Genomic DNA, 19,448 nt, shown 5'->3' with positions numbered 1-19,448 from the left:
CATAGGCCTGTTGACCCGAGAAAAGGAAAAAAAATGTTTACAGAAAGAATCTAATTTATTTTGTTTTTATTACGTTATATCTGGAAAAACATTTCTTTACAGGAGAATGCAACGTCATTGATCTTTTCCCCAAACTTTACATCAATCCACTCGTTTGCATTTATGTTATAAAATGATTGCCTTTCCACCAGAAATTGAATGAAGATTAGCTTTACACTTAAATTAAAGGCACAGAAGTAGATCAATCAATGAGGGCTCATATCAAATCAAGTGAATGAGCCATTTGGGCACAGAAACCCTAAACTTGTCTTACTTCAACATCTCCATTTTGGTTTGGTGGTGGGATAGGGGTGGTGGGATAGGGGTGTTGGATGGTGGTATGGGGGTGTTTGGTGGTGGGATAGGGGTGTTGGGTGGTAGGATAGGGGTGTTGGTTGGTGGGATAGGGGTGTTGGGTGGTGGTATGGGGGTGTTGGGTGGTAGGATAGGGGTGTTAGGTGGTGGGATAGGGGTGTTGGGTGGTGGGAGAGGGGTGTTGGGTGGTGGGAGAGGGGTGTTGGGTGGTGGGAGAGGGGTGTTGGGTGGGGGTAGGGATTGGTTGACAGACAAAGTTTAAGTCGCTATCAACTCCTGAGGACATGTAGTCAACAAAGCCTGGTTTGCTAGAGCCAGTGTGATTTTTGATCCAGTCTTCGAACCGGGACACACGGGCGTAAACTCCAGGAAACTTCGGCAAGGCACAGCCTTTTCCAAAACTCACGACGCCACTCTGGATCCAGACTGAACCCTTTTTGATCATCATTGGTCCACCTGAGTCTCCCTGTAGAAATAAATTGATGGTTGAGGTTATATGAAAGCATGATTCCCTTAAAGAGCAACTTGCAGGTTAGACACACCAGTGAATAAATGTGTAGGAAAATGATGTATACATTAGATTTTCTAAAAAATATACAGAAATATACACTACAGTGACATCTGGCGTCGTTTTTGTAAGACATTTTTACTTCCGCATAAAAAAAGCCTCCCCACGTGATGGGTATCGTTTGAAATTTATCAATTCCGATTCCGGTTCTGCTTATCGATTCCAAAATTGTAAAAGAAAGAGGTCAAACGTTTAGATAACAAAAATATCTTTATTCTTTTAAGCTTTAACTGACATTTTTACAAATAAAAAAATATACATGCAATCAGAGTTGGGTGTAACGCGTTACTGTAATAATATTACTTATGTCGGTAACGGAGTAGTGTAACGCGTTACTTTTATAATTCAGTAATCACACTACAGTTACTAACATTGCCCCGACACGCGTTACTTCGTTACTTTTATAAAATAATCACACTCACTGACAGACAAGAGGGGTTTCCGCCGCATGTTTACATCGGTTTATATACATGTAGGCCTATGTAATCTGCGTGATTTGCGAGACCACATCTCCACGTGCAGTGCTGCATAAACATGGATGAGTCTTCTCATCTGTAAACTCCCTCAACGGGGCGCTCGCTCTCTTTTGTTGATCGCCCTCTCACGGGTGAACAGTTCAATGCCCCGCTTCATTGTAGGAATTCTGCCATGTCTCTACCACTTTAGTTTGACCATCTCTGTTACTAAGTTATGGAATACTAAATAAATAAGTAATTAGATACCTTACCGTTATGCGCTCATAAAGAATGATAAGAATAATGCGTCTTGAACTGGTTTCATTAATTAGTGTCTTGACGTTTCACAGACTGTTAGTTTGTTGTGGTAGGCTGGTAGCCTATTTTAGAGCATATAAAAATAAAGACTTGTGTTATGTCTTCCTTAATGCAATAGTAATTGGGGGTGCAAGTGGAGTCTCACAGAGGCAAAACTGTGGCGTGCTTACACTGTAGGTGCGCCGCAGTCTGCGTGATCTGCCTGTAGGGGCGGGCCGGCCCTGCGAGTAAAGTAACGAGTAAAGTAACGAGTAAAGTAACGAGTTACTTTATCTAGAGAGTAACGAAGTAGTGTAATATATTACTTTTTTTTAGTAACGACCCCATCTCTGCATGCAATACAAATGTAATGCACAATAGCTGTGCTTTATTTTAACTGAGCTATGCCTGTGGCAAGCTATTAACAGGCATTACACTGTGTCTTGTCTTTTTCTTTTATAGTGTAGTGGAGCCTTACTTCAGAGCATTTACCGCGACCCATCTGTGGTGTTATGAAGTGACTGAGCTCGTGAACTGTCTACGGGAGGGCGGGGGAGCCTCGCTGCGGGGCAACTGTGGACCTCTGTCGCCTGTCAGCACAACTTACATGATGGCGTTTAAAAAAATTAAGGGCGGTGCGGGCCGTCAGCGTACGGAGCCGGCCGTCAACGGCCCGCTGACGACCGGCCGTTCTGTGATTCTCCAGAACACACAGATGGCCAGTCCGCTATGTATTCCACCGGGTCACCGCGGCGCAGACGGACCCGCGGCGCAGACGGACCCGGTGGAATACAGGGTCTACCGCGTTTAGGAACCGTTAAGCAGAAATTGTGTATTTTGTATGGGTACCCGGTACCCGGCATTTTCGTATCGGTTCTCATCTGGAACCGAGTTTCGGTTCCCAACCCTACACGTGACCTCCCGCGTGTGACGTAACATGGGGGAGAGCGGCCGGTCTAACGTATGAATAAACATGGATCACAATGCTAGTTTTGACACAGAAGAGGTTGAAAATATATATTCGAATGCATATGATTATAATTATGAGCCTGCTAGGCGTTCAAGAGACCAGGAGCAGCCAAGGATTAGAATAAATAATATGGAGCTAATTTCCTGCCATAACTCCACAAACAAACTAAACAGGTTTTACAAATGCCTCATGATTCACAAACAAACACAATGTGGTTTGCAAATACAAAACACCATCTACAAACTAATGCATTTAGTTTTGCAAAGAAAAAACGTATCTATAGTATCAAATAAACACATACAATTTTTCTAATAAATCAGGTTTCAGAGACAAATTCAGCATAGGTTTTACAAGTACAAAACTTGTTTTTACAACTACAAAACTTTTTCTTCTCACGGCGGAATATTACTGCCAAAAGTCACGTGACTTTTGGCAGTAATATTCCGCCGTGGCTGGCACATGCTCCACGGCAGCGGGGGGCGCTACTGAGTCCATTGGGGAAGGCGGGAGCCTCCCGCCGGGAGGTTGAGCAGAGCATGGAACAGCCCTTGCCAGCCTGATGACAGCGGTGTTTCTAGCGATCCAGCGATCTGGGTCAGTGTTTGAACAAGGTGAATTTAGCGATCACAACGAAAACATTGGTCTACATTCAGTACCAGTGTGTGAGGTTGTGGTTACGATGGCGATATCCGGACGCGAACAGCGAGGACTACAAAAATAAAAACGAGTTGACATGGGGCTGTCTGTTCGCGTCCGGATATCGCCATCATAACCACAACCTCACACACTGGTACATGCATCAAAGTCTTCCTACCGAGCCAAATATACCAAAAGATTTATGTAAACGACAGAAGAAGCGATCTAAATGTGTATTCTTTCACACACACATACGGGTTTTGGGCCGAGGGCGACACCGTACTTCCGGTATCCACCATTTCACACGAGGTGCAAGCAGAATATCATAGTCTATTGCCTTAATCAATATCTAGTCAACTCTAAAATACCACATATATGCATTGGCATGATAATATTATTGTGACAAGTGGGGTATTCACCAGCTAGGCGTAAGCTGGGCGTAACTCTACGTCCGACGTAGAACCGAAGGTTAAGACCAAACTAAAGTTATGACTAGTGCACCACTTAGACTTAAGCCCTGTATGCGTTGCGCCCGGGTGTAACTTTTACGCCTAGTACGGAGCAGGCGTAAATCGGAAAGACAGACTAGTATCCATAGTAACGTAAAACAGGCAAGAAGGATATTAACGATGGCAGGGCGTCTTGTTTACATGTTTAACAATGAAAGGGCATTAAGAAGAGTCTCAATTTCTCCTTCTCCAGCTCAATTTGTTCGTGTTCCGCTCTCAATTTGACGGTCTCCACCTCCACACGAACGATTTCTTTCTCCGTCAGTTCCCGCTGTAGCTCTGACAAATCCCTCTTTCTCTTTCGGGGTGTGGCCATTTGGGATTCCCCTTGAGTCATCGATGACGCTGTGGGTGTGGGAATTCCCTCTTCTCTGCGGTCCTCTGAGTCTGTAAAATGGCGTTGCTTGGCAACAATTACTGTTTCGCGTGTATTCACGTGGACGCGCATCTTAAGACCAGGCGCAGCTACGCCCGAGACTAGTCAGGCTTGGTGCACTCGGTGTAAATTCGAATCACTACGTCGGACGTAGCTAAGCCCGACGTTAGAGTTAAGCCCTACTTTTTTACGCCCAGCTGGTGCACTCCACTCCTGGTGTTTCTAGAAGATAGACGTAGATGCTGCCAAAATCGACCGAAGGCCACTTTCGAGAGCCGTTTTTCCATACATCTGCAGGCAGTCTGTAAGGGCAATCGGACAACCCACACAGCTCTAGTTTACGCTGGTAACGACCTAGAGTACACCCTTCAAGTCCAGAGATGTAATCCGAAGACATGCAGCGATTTCTTCGGTCGTTAATTCAGAAAAAAAACCTAGTGCGCTCTGCCTGGCCACATTACCTAGCTGTTTATATTAGCACCTCCAGGATATTAGCACCTCCAGGAAATGGCGTATTTCTATATAGATATATGGTGCGCGTTGCATTGTGGGTAGCTCGTGACGTCACTGTGTGTGAAAGAATTTCAGTCAAAGGCCATGCCCCCCACCTCTGTAAACCAGTTGATCGGGAAACCAGTTAATCCGGAACACCGGCGTTAGCTACAGTTAATGTTAGCTAACGTCAGTCACATCACAACATTGTAAAGTTAGCTATCATATATCAGGCTATAACTAAAGTAGTATTGATAATATAGTAACGTTACTGGCAGGACTGTTGATACTGATCCATAACAGAAACTAATGCGCAAGTATCAGCCGTATCTCGCGTTACCTAATGCAACTCCACACTACGTCTTATGGTGCTGTGTACCGGAGGGGAGAGAGAGAGAGAGAGAGAGGAGCGAAGGGGGGAGAGAGAGGAGCGAAGGGGGGAGAGAGATGTAATACGGTTTCCTGATAAACGTTTTGTTTGATAGGCTTCAGCTGTGGAGAGTACTGTATGTGCTGCAGGGAGGTGGATGCACCTCGCACAACGCACCCATGATTACAAATGGTGAAATGCAATGTAAAATTACCGAAAAAATACCAGCTCACTAAATCACAACCGCTCAAACCAACTACAAACTACTACCGCGGATTGGGCAGAGAACGAGTCCGAGAAAGTAGCTCCCCCATGTGACGTAATATGACACGTTTGACGTTAAAAAAAAGCAGTTTTTAGTAGCAGAGCTCAAAACGGCTCCTTTCCCTCTGAATTCCTGCCCTTATGTCTTGTAAAATCCTGCATTACATTTTTTAATTGTAATTTTCAGGCAAGGTTAAGCATAAATCTATTTTCTTTTTAAAACCTGCAAGTTGCTCTTTAAGGCTCTTTGTTTGTTTCAGTCTGACCTGCCTTAAAATAAATGTATGAAGCTTTATCGTCATTATGTCGAAAGCTGGCTTTTTCCATGTCTGAATGAAAGTTACGAGAACTTTATTTGGCTTCAACTCTGTGTATTTATTTGTTGGCTGTGTCTATGATGTTTTTAGCCTAGCTTAACACAAAGTCTGGAAGTTTTTCCCTCAGTGACGTTCTATTGCTTAAAAGTCTATAGGGGCTCGAGTCCCCTGCATGTTTTTGTAGGTGGTTAAAGTCTTTCAGACATTTCTGAAGAAAGTGTATTTATAGAGTAAATACACAAAAAGTTGGTTACCTGACATGAATCATTCCCTCCAGCTCTTAACCCAGCACAGATCATGTTGTCTGTGAGATCGTGGTAGGCACATGTGCACTCATTGTTTCCCACGATTGGGACCCTCACTTCCTGCAGGGTGTCGGCATAAGGGCCACCTAATCAGAGATAGTTCAAACGTTAAGATTCAAGTTTCAAGGCTTTTATTGTTATGTGTGCATAGCTACACTTTAGTTATGACAATGAACATCTTAGGTCACAGGCTCCTCCAACAGTTCAACACAATAACACAGTTAAAATAGTACAAGTAAATACAATAAAATAGAATATAATAGAAACAAAATATAATAACAGTGCAGAATATTTTATATACAGTAATTGGAATATTGATATATGAGTTGCAAACAGATGAATGTTATGTATGTTCTTCAAAAGTTCAGGTGTTTAACATTCTTATGGCCTGTGGGATGAAACTGTCCCTGAGTCTGGGGGTTTTAGTCCTGATGCTGCGGTAGCGCCTGCCAGACGGCAGCAGACAGAACAGTTTGTGGCTGGGGTGATGGGGGTCTTTTGTAATCCTCAGGGCTTTCTTGCTGACCCGCTGGGAGTAAAGATCCTCCATGGATGGCAGCTCCGTCCTGGTGATGTGCTGTGCAGTTTTCACCACCCTCTGTAAAGTCTTACGGCCCGTCCACACTACAGCTTCGACAGCATCAAAAACGGTTTCCAACGCGTCTGCCCATTCACTTTGAATGGGGTGACGTCACTTTTCGCCGAACTGCATTGTGGGAAGCAGAGCGGAGCTTTCCTGGCGTTTCAGGCTGCAAAAGTTGAACAATGTTCAACTTTTGAAGCTCGGAAGCGTCAGCCAATCAAATCATATGCCAGTACAAGCTCTAGCCAATCAAACCGCTGCTTGTGTGTCAGGGGCGGGAGATTCATGTGATTGGTTGTTGGTCGAGCTTCCCACACGCCCAGCTCCAAGCTTTTTTTGAAGCTGTAGTGTGGACGGGCCGTTACGGTTGAGGGCGGTGCAGCTGCCGTACCAGGCTGTGATGCAGCCAGTCAGGATACTCTCTATGGTGCACCTGTAGAAGTTGCAGAGTATGCTGGAGTCCATGTTGAACCTCCTCAGCCTGCGGAGGAAGAAGAGCTGCTGTCGAGCTGTTTTGGTGATGGTGTTAGTGTGAAGAGTCCATGTCAGGTCCTCAGTGATGTGGACACCGAGGAACCTGAAGCTGCTGACTCTCCCTACCGTAGTCCCATTGATGGCGATGAGGGCATGTCCCTCTCTCTGCTGCTTCCTGTAATCCACAATCAGCTCCTTGGTTTTGCTGAAGTTGAGATGGAGGTTGTTATCCAGGCACCAAGATGTCAGGTTTTCGACCTCTCTTTACGCCTTTTCGTCACCGTCGGTGATCTGGACGGTCACGCCGTCAGCATACTTCACGATGGTGTTGGAGCTGTGTGTGGCCACGCAGTCGTGTGTGAATAGAGAGTAGAGGAGAGGGCTGAGCATGCAGCCTTGAAGGGCTCCGGTGTTGAGGATCTGGGTGGAGTATGTGTTTTTTCCTACCCGCACTGCCTGGGGTCTGCCTGTCAAGAAGTTCAGGATCCAGTCACAGAGGGCGCTGTTGAGCCCGAGGTCTCTAAGCTTGATGACCAGTTTGGAGGGCACAATGTTGTTGAAAGCTAAACTGTAGTCAACGAACAGCATTCTCACATATGTGTTCCTCTGGTCCAGGTGTGAGAGGGCAGTGTGGATGGTGAGGGCTATGGCGTCGTCTGTTGACCTGTTTGCTCTGTAGGCAAACTGCAGGGGGTCCAGAGAGTCAGGGAGGGAGGAGGTGATGAATGTTTTGACTAACCGCTCAAAGCACTTCATGATGATGGAGGGGAGTGCTACTGGGCGGTAGTCGTTGAGGCTGGTGATTTTAGACCCTTTGGGGACAGGAACGATGGTGGAGTGTTTGAAACATGTGGGGACTACAGACTGCAGATGTCTGTGAACACCTCTGCCAACTGAACTGCACACACCCTGAGAACACGGCCAAGGATGCCATCGGGTCCAGGAGCCTTGTGTGGATTAACCGTTTTAAAGGATTTGCACACATCTGCCCTGTCTAAAACAAAAGGGCAGGGCTCCTGATCCTTCTGTGCCTCCACAGCCTGGCTGCTCTCAAATAGGCAAAACAAAAACGTTCAGCTCCTCTGGGAGAGATGCGCAAGCAGTAGCCCCCGCTGCTCCCTTGTAATCTGTCATTGTTCTTTGTCCTGCCCACATGTTCTGGATGTTACAGCCTAGATGAATACAGACTCCACTTTGTCTCTGTATTGTCTCTTTGCACTGCTAATAGCTCTCCGGAGTTCATACCTAGATTTCTTGTACTCCTCTGAATCTCCACCTCAACGCACGATAGTGCACGCTTTCAGCTTGGTCCAGGGCTTTTGATTCGGGAATGTCCGTACAGTAACCTTCTGTACCACGTCATCGATGCATTTCATGTCGAAAAGGGGAATAAACATGGTCCAGTGTATTTCCGCGGCGCGTCGGGCAGCTGATGTGTTGGTAGTACTTTGGCAGGACTTCCTTTTTATATTGGCGATGTTGAAATCCCCAGCCACAATGAAAGCCGCCTCTGGCCGTGAAGTCTCCGTCCTGTCTGTTGGGGAAATATTTTCCAAGGCCCATAACTTTGACCCAGTGTATCAGTTCAAACTGTCCTGACTGAGCACAGGCACCTGTAACCTTGGCTGCTGTGCTCTCAGTGTTTTGTCTCCCTGTTCCTGCCTGTTGGCGTCAGCTGATAGAGGTGTTATCATTCTATCTTGTTATGCAGCATGTTGATGATGCTCTCTGAACTAGCTAAATACATGGGTCTGGGGTAGAGTTCTTCAGAATTGACGTGGCAACTCTACCGTGAAGTCAGAACCTCTGACTCTTGGACTTGTGATGTGAATCCTCCGGCCGTTAACTCCAAATAAACCATCATGTGTTTGACATCAAAGCTACTGCTCTTCCCGTGTCTCCTTCCTGAGTCGGTGACTCCCACTGCATAGCTACACAGAAGTTTCCTCTACACTGTCGATTACACTAAACAGTTCGTCCAGCGCTGTGTTGTTGTCAGCGTGTGGGGGAATGTACATAGCTGTAATCACAACTGATGAAAATTATCTTGGTAGATGGAAAGCCTGGAATCCGATCATGAGGTGTTCTAAATGAGGGGAACAGTACATAGAAATAATCCCCACGTCTGTGCACCAGTTATTGTTTATCATGACGCACACACCTCTTCCCTTGCTTCCCTCTGAATTAACAGTCCGATCCTGGCGAAAAATAGTAAATCCGTCGGGGGCAATGGCGGAGTCTGGGATAGCGGAGTTGAGCCAAGTCTCCGTGAAAATTATCACGTTACAGAATTAAGTTAAAATTGGTGTTAAAAAAGACAAAAGACATCCTTGTGTCTGTAGTCAGTGACCTTACCTCTTGATGTAGTACCAAAACCAACAACCCAGTTGTTGTCTCCGGTGTAGAAGGTGCTGTTTGCAGAGGCCAAGCACACCGGCTGGATGTAGTTGGTAAACGTCACCGGGCTCGACAGCTTCAGAAGAGCCATGTCGTTATTGTTTTTGTTGAAAATGTCGCCGTAAGCAGGATGGACTATGATCTTATCAATTGCCTTTGACACGTTGTTCAAGTTTGGACCAGACATGCTTTCGAGGCCCAGAACAACCTTCATTTTGCGACTTGAAGACAAAGAATCAACATGGTAAATATATTTTTGGGACTTTAAGCATCCAGAGTACTGATTTATGTCAATTATCTCATCCCGCTCTCAACTAGGAAGCAACAAATGAACAATTCCCTGTAAAATATCTAAAAGAAAACTTGATCAACGGTGATTCCTTACTGTGGGAAGCAGTGAGCAGCGGTCAGAACCCACATATCGCTGATCAGGGACCCTCCACAACGGTGCTTGCCATTCACTTGTAAACTGGCTACCCAGGGCCAAGTTCCTGCAGCCGCATTTTGACCTCCCACAATTCTGGGGTTGTTTGGTGCCCGGCCACATGCTGACAGAGAAAAGAGAACAGATTAGACATGGACATGTAGAACCAGTCCTTTTCATAACTCACTGAAGGAATCTTGAAGAACTTGTTATGTTGCTCATATACGCTTACCTGACTGCTGTTGTGAATGACATCCTGAAATTGAGAACAAAATGTTATGCAAACGTCTTGGTTGAAACAAACGATGACAAGCATTTAGTGGTGTAACAATTCACATAATTTATTTAAGTAAACATACTAATACCACACTGTGAAAAAACTACACGCATAGTTCCTGTGTTGGAATTTTACTGAGTTCAGATGATTGACTTTAGTTAGATAAATGTTTAATTGATAATTCATAGAACATGGCTTGTTGATTGATTGACTTGGCTGGTTCTGTGTACCAAAATCAATTTGTTTATTTTTTCAATGTAAAAATATTATTTGTAAACTACCTAGTTAGATAAGTGAAAGTAGTACAATATATAATATATTCCCTTTGATTTGTTGTGGAGTTGCAGTTTAAGGTAGAATGAAAAGATAATACTCAAGTACTTAATAATTTTACTTAATTAAATGCACCTACGATCCATCCTTGCATGCCTTTTATGAGCACACATCAAAAACAGACATGATATTTGAACAGAGGGCTTGCTTTATTGAAGGCAGAAATGTCCTCTTCTGAAATATTTTGAAAACTAAAAAATATCCTTTCAGTTCACTTTAAAGTCTGCCTTGTCGTGACACAAAATCTGTAGTATAGCCCATCCCAAACTCTTGACGTACTTACTGATAATGCTTTACTTCTGACATTAGTTTGATAAACTTCGCACAGCACGTCTTGTCCAATATAGAATAGAACACACTCATGCTCATTTTTTCTCAGCAACCAAACAGAACAAGTGAACACGAGAACACCAGAGAACTCATGAGTGCAAAATAAAATAAAAATTGAAAATACGGCAACAAAAAATCAGCTCAACCAGTTTAATTTTCTATTAAATCCCCTTCTTTTGTGGACTCATTTGCTGACAACAGGGAGACAAAATATTATTGTTGTGTTTTTGAGAGGATTTAAAAAAACACAATGACTACAATGGGTTTCATATTACTTTACGGTCCATTGACCCAGATGGGTAAAACTGGATATATATATATATAATATTTCACTTCTGCACTGCCTTTCCAGCAGACAAAACAAATTCAAAGATCTAAGAAGAGCTGGCGTCGGCTGGGGAGCCAGCACAAGACGAGGTGCTGGAGTCGGTCGGTACGCCGACAAGACTCGGGGAGCTGGCGTCGGCTGGGGAGCCAGCAGAAGACGAGGTGCTGGAGTCAGCCGGTACACCGACAAGACTCGGGGAGCTGGCGTCGGCTGAGGAGCCAGCCCTGTAGCCGAAACTGGAGTCGAGCCCATGGCTTCCGGGGACGGTACTGAAGCCGGAACCATGGCTGCTGGGGCCGGAACCATGGCTGCGGGGGTCGGAATTGAAGCCAGAATCATGGCTGTAAGGTCCGGTTCTGGAGCCGGAAACATGGCTGTAAGGTCCAGTTCTGGAGCCGGAAACATGGCTGAATGGGCCGGCTCTGGAGCCGGAATCATGGCTGTAAGGTCCTGTTCTGGAGCCGGAAACATGGCTGAATGGGCCGGCTCTGGAGCCGGAATCATGGCTGTAAGGTCCGGTTCTAAAGCCGGAAACATGGCTGTAAGGTCCGGTTCTGGAGCCGGAAACATGGCTGTAAGGTCCGGTTCTGGAGCCGGAAACATGGCTGTGTGGGCCGGTACTGAAGCCGGAACCTCCAACGGCACTTCAGTAGGGACTGGAGAGGGAACTCGAGAGGGGACTCGAGAGGGAACTTGAGATGGGACTAGAGTTGGGATTTGAGAAGGGACTAGGGAAGGGACTAAAGGAGGAACTGGAGATGGGACTAGAGGAGAGACTTGAGAAATGACTTGAGAAAGGACTAGAGAAGTGACCTGAGGAGGGACTTGGGAAGGGACTAGAGAAGGGACTTGAGATGGGACTATGGCAGCTGGGGCAAGAGCTGGGTCTGGAACCATGGCCGCTGGGGCCAGAACCATGGCCGCTGGGGCCAGAACTGGGACCGGAATCATGGCTCTTGGGGCTCGGGCTGCTAGTCTGGACCTGCGACTCCTTCTCCTAGAAGCCGCCTGAAGGCTCCGTGGACCTCCAAAAGCCAGACGAGTTCCAGAAAACGACTCCTGGACAGGAGCAGGAACTGGGGCAGAAGCACTGGTTGACTCCAGACGGAACACACAGAGACGTTTGTATTCAGCAGGCTGGAAATCACACACCCAGAGGAAGTCCAAAATCCAGCCAGGTAAGAACTTCACCAAGTCTGGTTTTTCCATAGCCAACCGGTGCGCCTCTACCAGAGCGGCCTCCCTCTGCCGAACACTGGACGCTCCCTTCCACCAATCATAGCCGCAAGCCAAAAAAAAGGAAAAATGTTGTAGTTCCACCTCAAATGGATCATCTGCTGGGTCCATTTCTGGCCGGTTCGTTCTGTCACGGTAGAGCGAAGGAAGCAGGACCCAAATGCAGATTAAACTGATATACTTTTAATAGAACTTGGACAGACAGAACACTCACCGGTGACCACAGTCAACAACAAAAGACGAACCGACAAAGACAGACAGAAAAACCAGAACTTAAATACACACAAGACTAATCACACAAACAAGACACAGGTGAGGAGGGAGGAGAAAACACAGAGGCACCAGGTGAACACAATCGGGTAATCAGGGAGGGAAACAGACAGAAAGCAAACAGGCAGGAAACGGGGGTGAACACTTTACAAAATAAAACAGGAAACCCAAAGATAGAAAAAGACAAGACAAAACAACAACACAGACAGATCGTGACAATCTGAGCATAATCAGAGCTATATATGTAGGGCATTAACTTAAAGTGTAGATCACACTGAGTCAGAAAGGATCTACAGTCATTGGAATCTCCGGAAAAACTTATCTGGAGGGGCCAAGCCAGGCAACGGGACAGCATGAGATCCAGGAAGCGGCGCCGCTGTAGTAGGAGGGGCTGCCAGCTGTTGAGGATGAGCCGCAGCATCAGGTAATGCCGGAGCAGTGGCACCGGCGTCCAGGCGTGCCAGCACACGATGCACCGCCTCTGCCATGTCGCTGATTTGGGTGTTGACCGAGGCTTGGAGTCCATATTGCTGCTCCGCCAGGTCCCTGCCTCATGATGGTGTAGATGTTCGCCCTGAAGTCGTATCGCTGTTTTAACTGGTTCTGCATCTGCTAATTCCATGTTTTGGCCAGATTGTACTGTTAGGGCTGTACAAGGGCGTGGAATCAAATGCACGATGCAGAGACAAATAAAGTATCAAAATAAAGTGTTTTCATGTAGACAGGTCATAACACACTGAATACATAAAGCAACAAAACAAAAACTACTAATACACTAATCTAACTCTATGGACAATGACAAAAGGATCTTACGCTGGAAGGCTTGGAACACACAAGACAATCTGACAACGAGACAGGGGAAGACGAGAACTATATATAGGCTACTAGACAGACAACACCAGGTGAAGACAATTAGACAATCACAACCGTGGGAAAACAGACAAGGCATGAAACATACTTTAGACACATGAGGGTAGACAAGACTATCAAAATAAAACAGGAACCTATCTAAACACATAACATGAAACCTAAACTAGGGAACAATCTTAGCAGAGCCGTCTACGCACAACACTGAGACTAATCCCATCCACGGAATAACAATGAGACTGTTGCTCCGGGCTGCTTGCTAGTTAGTTTTCCGATCAGCCACGCAGAACATATTGCAGGTTTTTCACAAACGATGCGTTCATTCATGTGTGAATATTTGAAAATTAACGTTTAGAGAGTAAAAAAAGGAATGAAAGAATAACGTACATTTGACCCAGTTAGGTTTTCATTTCATCATCGGAAGTTTGTGAACCTTGAAAGGCATTTAAATGGCACTGTGATGTACAATTACACAATGGCCAGATTCACACACACACACAAAAACACACACCTAATGAGTGTTCACACACACTTAGTCTATGCTATTTTTCACACCATTGATACTGCAGGCCAGGGGAGAGTTTAACTTCATTGCCAGGATAACATAAATATATGTGTGTGTGCTACCATGAGTAATCCTATCTGATGAGCGCTATGGAGAATGACAGAGCAGAAAAATAACAGCTTCCAGTTTTTCAGGTTTGAACAGTCGACTTATGAGTGGAGTTCATCTTGTACAAAGGACTTTATGTTTTTTTATAATGTTATAATCAGGGCTGCACATAACTGGTGCCAAAAACTGGCGCCAAAAAAAGAGCACCGGTTCATTTGAAACAAAGCGCATTTGCGTACCAACATTGAGAGAGGGAGAGAGAGAAGGGAGAAGAGAAAATAGAGGAGAGATGAGAGAGAGAGAAGAGAGAGAGAGAAGAGAGAGAAAGAAAGGTATTTGCGAGTTGCATATGAACCATGATATGAACTCAGGGCCGGCCCGTAGCACTGGCTAGATGTTCGCCTAGGGCGCCAGATCTGTGGAGTCGCTGCGCTGGCAGTTTTGGGAGGGAAAAAAAACATTTTGACCGTTGGGGCTCATCCTAATTTTCGGCCTTGATGTAACAATATTCATAATTAAGTAAATGTAACACCCTTTTCACCCCGGTTACACGTTTCATTTGCCCTGTACGATGGACGCTGTAAGTGATGAAAATGGGGGATGTTGGCTTATCTGGCGCCCGCAGCTCACAGCCAAAATGCGAGGGAGAGAGGGAGAGTGCACCGGTACCAGCGCTGTTGTTATTAGAATATGGTGCCGTGCTAGCTGCTCTAACGGATATAAAGAAGAAGATGTTTCCTACAATAATGTGGAGGGAGAGTCCTCTCCAGTCAGACTGAGAGGCTGATGAGTTAACTACAGCTCAGTGAGGTAAGGACTCTTAGTCTAAGTTCAAACGGTTTGGTCACAATTTATGTAAACACATATTTCCAAGGCACTCCTTTATAATTATTGGGATAAACAGGTTTCAAATAATTCCAATGTATAAGACAGCAGAGATGTTCACAAGTCTTTTTTTGCAAGTCCGAGTCAAGTCTCAAGTCTTTGGTCACGAGTCCAAGTCAAGTCTCAAGTCTTTGTGGGGTGAGACTTGATCAAGTCTCAAGTCTTTGGTCACGAGTCCAAGTCAGTCTCAAGTCTCTAAAAAATAAAAGTCTCATGTCTCTTCTGGTTGTAATAAGCCTTCTATTGTCTGCTGCTATCCAGTCTGTTAAGAATACTGCACAGCTATATCTAAGAAATTCAAAGCATTTACTGTATTATTATCACTCCTATATCTATTAGCATACAGTATCAGTACTGATTAGTTGTTTGTTATATGATCACTTTAAACAGGCTATTGCATGCATATGAGGAAAAACATCACACTTTAGCTAATGCAAACAACTTATAAGCAAAACACTTCAGAATCAGAAATCAGTATCACAAATACTTTATTATTCCCCCGCAGGGAAACTGTGTTAAAAGTACTGTGCCATTTGCAACTAAAAAACTATTGCTTGCAATATTATCTGAAATATACTGAACTGGTGATATTAAAACATGACCTGTTCCAAAAGAGATATCTACCATTAACACCATTTACCAGCCAAATGCTGGTAAATCATGCAAGTGGCTGGTACTGTATGTTGCACGCACCAGCCAAAAATAACAATGGCAATCTATTGAGTGGCTGGTAACATTTCAACATTCACTAGGCTAGCCATTTGGCCAGTGGACAAAAATGTTAAAATTTGACCTCTGCAGCCGTATTGTTTAATTACACTGGGTCTCTAATGACATCTTTTAAGTCTACTATAAATAAACATATTCCTCTATCCTCTCACTCAAACCCAGTGTAATGGTAACCTGATAAACCTGTAACATTAACGTTACGTGGTCAACAATAAACCTGTAACCTGCCTATAAACCAACAGATGTATTTATGTATGTAACTATGTATTTTTCTACGTTTAACGTTAGCCAGTAGATGGTGGCAGCGGAACGTAATGATTAACGTTACCGACCTTTTTTATGTCATGTCAAGAGTTGGATGTCAACGCCACTCAATGCAAACAAGTGTGACAAGCAAACATTCACTCAGCTTTTCAAATATTCAGTTACAAAGCTAGTAGCAAGTTAAGTTAACATTACATAGCTGATGCTGAGCTAAACATGTTTGCTAACCATCCATATGCGTTAATGTGACTGACCTCTCCGAGTGAGTTTTCAAGTGCCTGATTTGACGTTGTTGCACCAGCATCCCTCGATTTTAATATTGCAGACTTTGCAGTGTGCGCTCCTTTGTTGGTGCGCCGCCGGCGTTTTGCTCGAAGTTTTTATAGTTGAACCTAATTACAAGCGGTACAGCTGCAGGTGTGCGGCCTGTCGCCATGGTGTTACCATGATGTTAATGTTAATGTTAAAGGTGGGGTAGGTAAGTTTGAGAAACCGGCTCGAGATACACTTTTTGTTATATTCCATGGAATGCTCTTAACATCCCGATAGCCGGCCCGGCCAAAGTAACTGGATGGCCTACCTGCCTGTCAGCCTCCATCAGGGCACAAACTTATCTCGTGCCCCTCATTGGTCATGTGCGCGTTCGTGTGTGTTGGAGGAGGGGCTCTGTGAGGAAGTGGCAGATTTTCTCCGGTTGTGTATTTTCAAATTCTAGCGATCTCGAGCCAGTTTCTCAAATGTACCTACCCCACCTTTAATACGCCAAAAATAGAAAACAAAATGATTGTTCACGAGTCCCAAAACACGAGTCCAAGTCGAGTCCGAAGTCTTTTGAGCAGGAGTCCAAGTCAAGTCTGAAGTCTCTGTGTGTGCGACTTAAGTGCGACTCGAGTCCGAGTCACAAACTCGAGTCCCCATCTCTGTAAGACAGTAACCAAACATATCCTTTAAAACTGGAGAGATAAAAAAAAATGCATAAATAAATGTTAAGGTAAAATAAGATATGAATGAACAACACAAATAAAATAAGTTACATTAATTTGTTATTGGCTATGGTAGGCTATTGGTTATGTTCACATACTTATTTGATTACATCCACTTGTCTAAGATGACAACAGAGACTTTCGACCCAAAACTAGCTGTTGACTTGTGGATGCAAGCAGCTAATCGCAGACTCAACCAGAGAGAAAGAAGTAGGCATATCATCAGCTACCATGTCTGACAGAGAGGAAGACAGTGAGGAGAACAGTCAGGAGGGTAGTGATGACAGCTTGTAGGATTACTGGTCGTGCTAATGTTGTCTTGTGTTCACCACTGCATGTGTGTTCTGTGTTCACCTCTGTATGTGTGTTCTGTGTTCACCTCTGCATGTGTGTTCAGTGCCGTGTGTCTGGCAAATAAAGTCAAGACCCCTCAAAAGTTACGGTTTATTTCATTTTAAGGATGAGCACCAAGCAACATCTCCAGGTGCTCCTTTGAGAACCAGGGCAAACAAGTTATGTGCACCCCTGGTTATAATATCCCTTTGGTTGATCAATAAAGGTCCATCTTATCTTATTCCGGAGCTCTTGGCAGATATTAGTTTTGAGCCACAGTACATTTTTTTTTTTTTTTTTTAAATTGGTCTAATGACATCTCTGTACCCATTTGGTGGATGTATCTATGTGTTTAGCCTAGCTTAGCACAAAGTCTTGAAGTTACATTATGTGACTTAACCTTAAGGTGATGTTCGGTTAGGGTTACGTTAATTTGTTGGATGTATGTGTTCAGCCTAGCTTAGCACAAAGTCTGGCAGTTATGTTACTTAAAGGTGGGGTCGGTAAGTTTGAGAAACCGGCTCGAGATACACTTTTTGTTATATTCCATGGAATGCTCTTAACATCCCGATAGCAATGAATATCTGAAGTGCTTTGGACCAAAAAATCCATTAATAAACGTGATCTGTGGAAGTCGTAGTACTGTAAAAAAGCACGACCAATCATCTGAGCCGGCTAAAGTAACTGGATGGCCTACCTGCCTGTCAGCCTTCCATCTGGGCACAAAACTTATCTCGTGCCCTCATTGGTCATGTGCGCGTTCGTGTGTGTTGGAGGAGGGGCTCTGGAAGGAAGTGGCAGATTTTTTCCGGCTGTGTATTTTGAAATTCTAGCGCACCTCGAGCTGGTTTCTCAAAAATTACCTACCCACCTTTAAACTTTAGATTAGGGTTAGGGTTAGGTTAATCCGGTGGATTGTATCTATGTGTTCAGCCCAGTTTAAACACAACGTTTGTAAATTACGTTATGTTACTTAAACTTTAGGTTAAGTCAACAATTATTGCAACTTTGCAAACTTTGAAAACTACATTAAGGTCATTTGAACATAACTAGACCAAAACTACAATAAACACACACATAATACAATACAGGAATGAACCTATAAGAGTTAGCACTAGCGTTTTAGTGTCGTTTTAGTGTCTTTCAGCGCACTGTTTTGGTATCCCAAACTTTACTGTTTTGGTTCATTCTCAAGGCTCTCATCAACCCAAACTAGTCACCTTATTCATAGGCCTGCTGACCCAAAAAGAAAAAAAAATGTATAACACAAAAGATAATTATTTATTTGAGTTTTTTTATCCCGTCATGTCTGGAAAAACAATCTTTACAAGACAATGCAAAATCGTTGAAAAACTTAATCCAGTCATCTGCAAAATGATTGACTTTCCCACCAGAAATGGAATCAAGATAAGTTTAACACTTTGATTAAAGGAACAAATGAAAGGTGAAAAGGCAATCAATTTTAATTAAATTATATTATTTTAAATCACAAGAAGGGTTATCGCTAATTTAAAACATTTCAGTTATATATCTTTAAATCATATTGTCTATTTGCGAACAATTTGGGCGTCATATCAAATCAAGTGAATGAGCCATTTGGAACACAGAAACCCATAAACTTTGTCTACTTCAACATCTTCATGTTTATATGCCTCCGACCAGCGCATAGAGAGAACATAAGGAGAAGACCGAGTGAGGAGATCACTCTCTCACCACTGCCAAACACACTGCCGTCCTCGGTGGTGTGGGGGTGATGGGTGGTGGGATAGGGGTGATGGGTGGTGGGATAGGGGTGATGGGTGGTGGGATAGGGGTGATGGGTGGTGGGATAGGCGGTGGGACAGACAAAGTCCAAGTCGCTATCAACTTTCTGAGGACATGTAGTCAACAAAGCCTGGTTGGCTAGAGCCAGTGTGATTTTTGATCCAGTCTTCGTAGTTGGACACACGGGCGTAAAACTCCTGGATAATTTGGCAAGGCACAGCCTTGTCCAAAACTCACAACCCCACTCTGGACCCAGACTGAACCCTTTTTGATCATCATTGGTCCACCTGAGTCTCCCTATAGAAAGAAATTGATGGTTGAGGTTATATGATAGAAGCATCCACCCTGCTAAAGCATGATTCCCCTAAGGCTCTTTGTTGTTTTAGTCTGACCTGAGTTACGAGAAACTTCATTTGGCTTCAACTATGTGTGTTTATTTGTTGGC

General features: G+C 44.3%; 1 protein-coding gene across 1 annotated transcript; it reads right to left on the bottom strand.

The window, feature by feature from the left end:
• Nucleotides 1-493: 493 nt before the first annotated feature.
• On the bottom strand, nt 494-19,200 carry LOC117546369 (venom protease-like; the record flags this gene model as incomplete). Its single annotated transcript, XM_034216582.1, has 6 exons — nt 494-820; nt 5,863-5,999; nt 9,326-9,588; nt 9,753-9,927; nt 10,024-10,047; nt 18,953-19,200. Coding segments are annotated over 6 exons (1,174 nt in total), but the record flags the coding sequence as incomplete, so codon positions are not given.
• Nucleotides 19,201-19,448: the final 248 nt, after the last annotated feature.

Source organism: Gymnodraco acuticeps, unplaced genomic scaffold (genome assembly GCF_902827175.1).
Source record: "Gymnodraco acuticeps unplaced genomic scaffold, fGymAcu1.1, whole genome shotgun sequence".
In the NCBI taxonomy this organism is placed as follows: domain Eukaryota; kingdom Metazoa; phylum Chordata; class Actinopteri; order Perciformes; family Bathydraconidae; genus Gymnodraco; species Gymnodraco acuticeps.
Note: the sequence above shows the minus strand (reverse complement) of the source record. Positions and strands in the feature narration are given on the sequence as shown.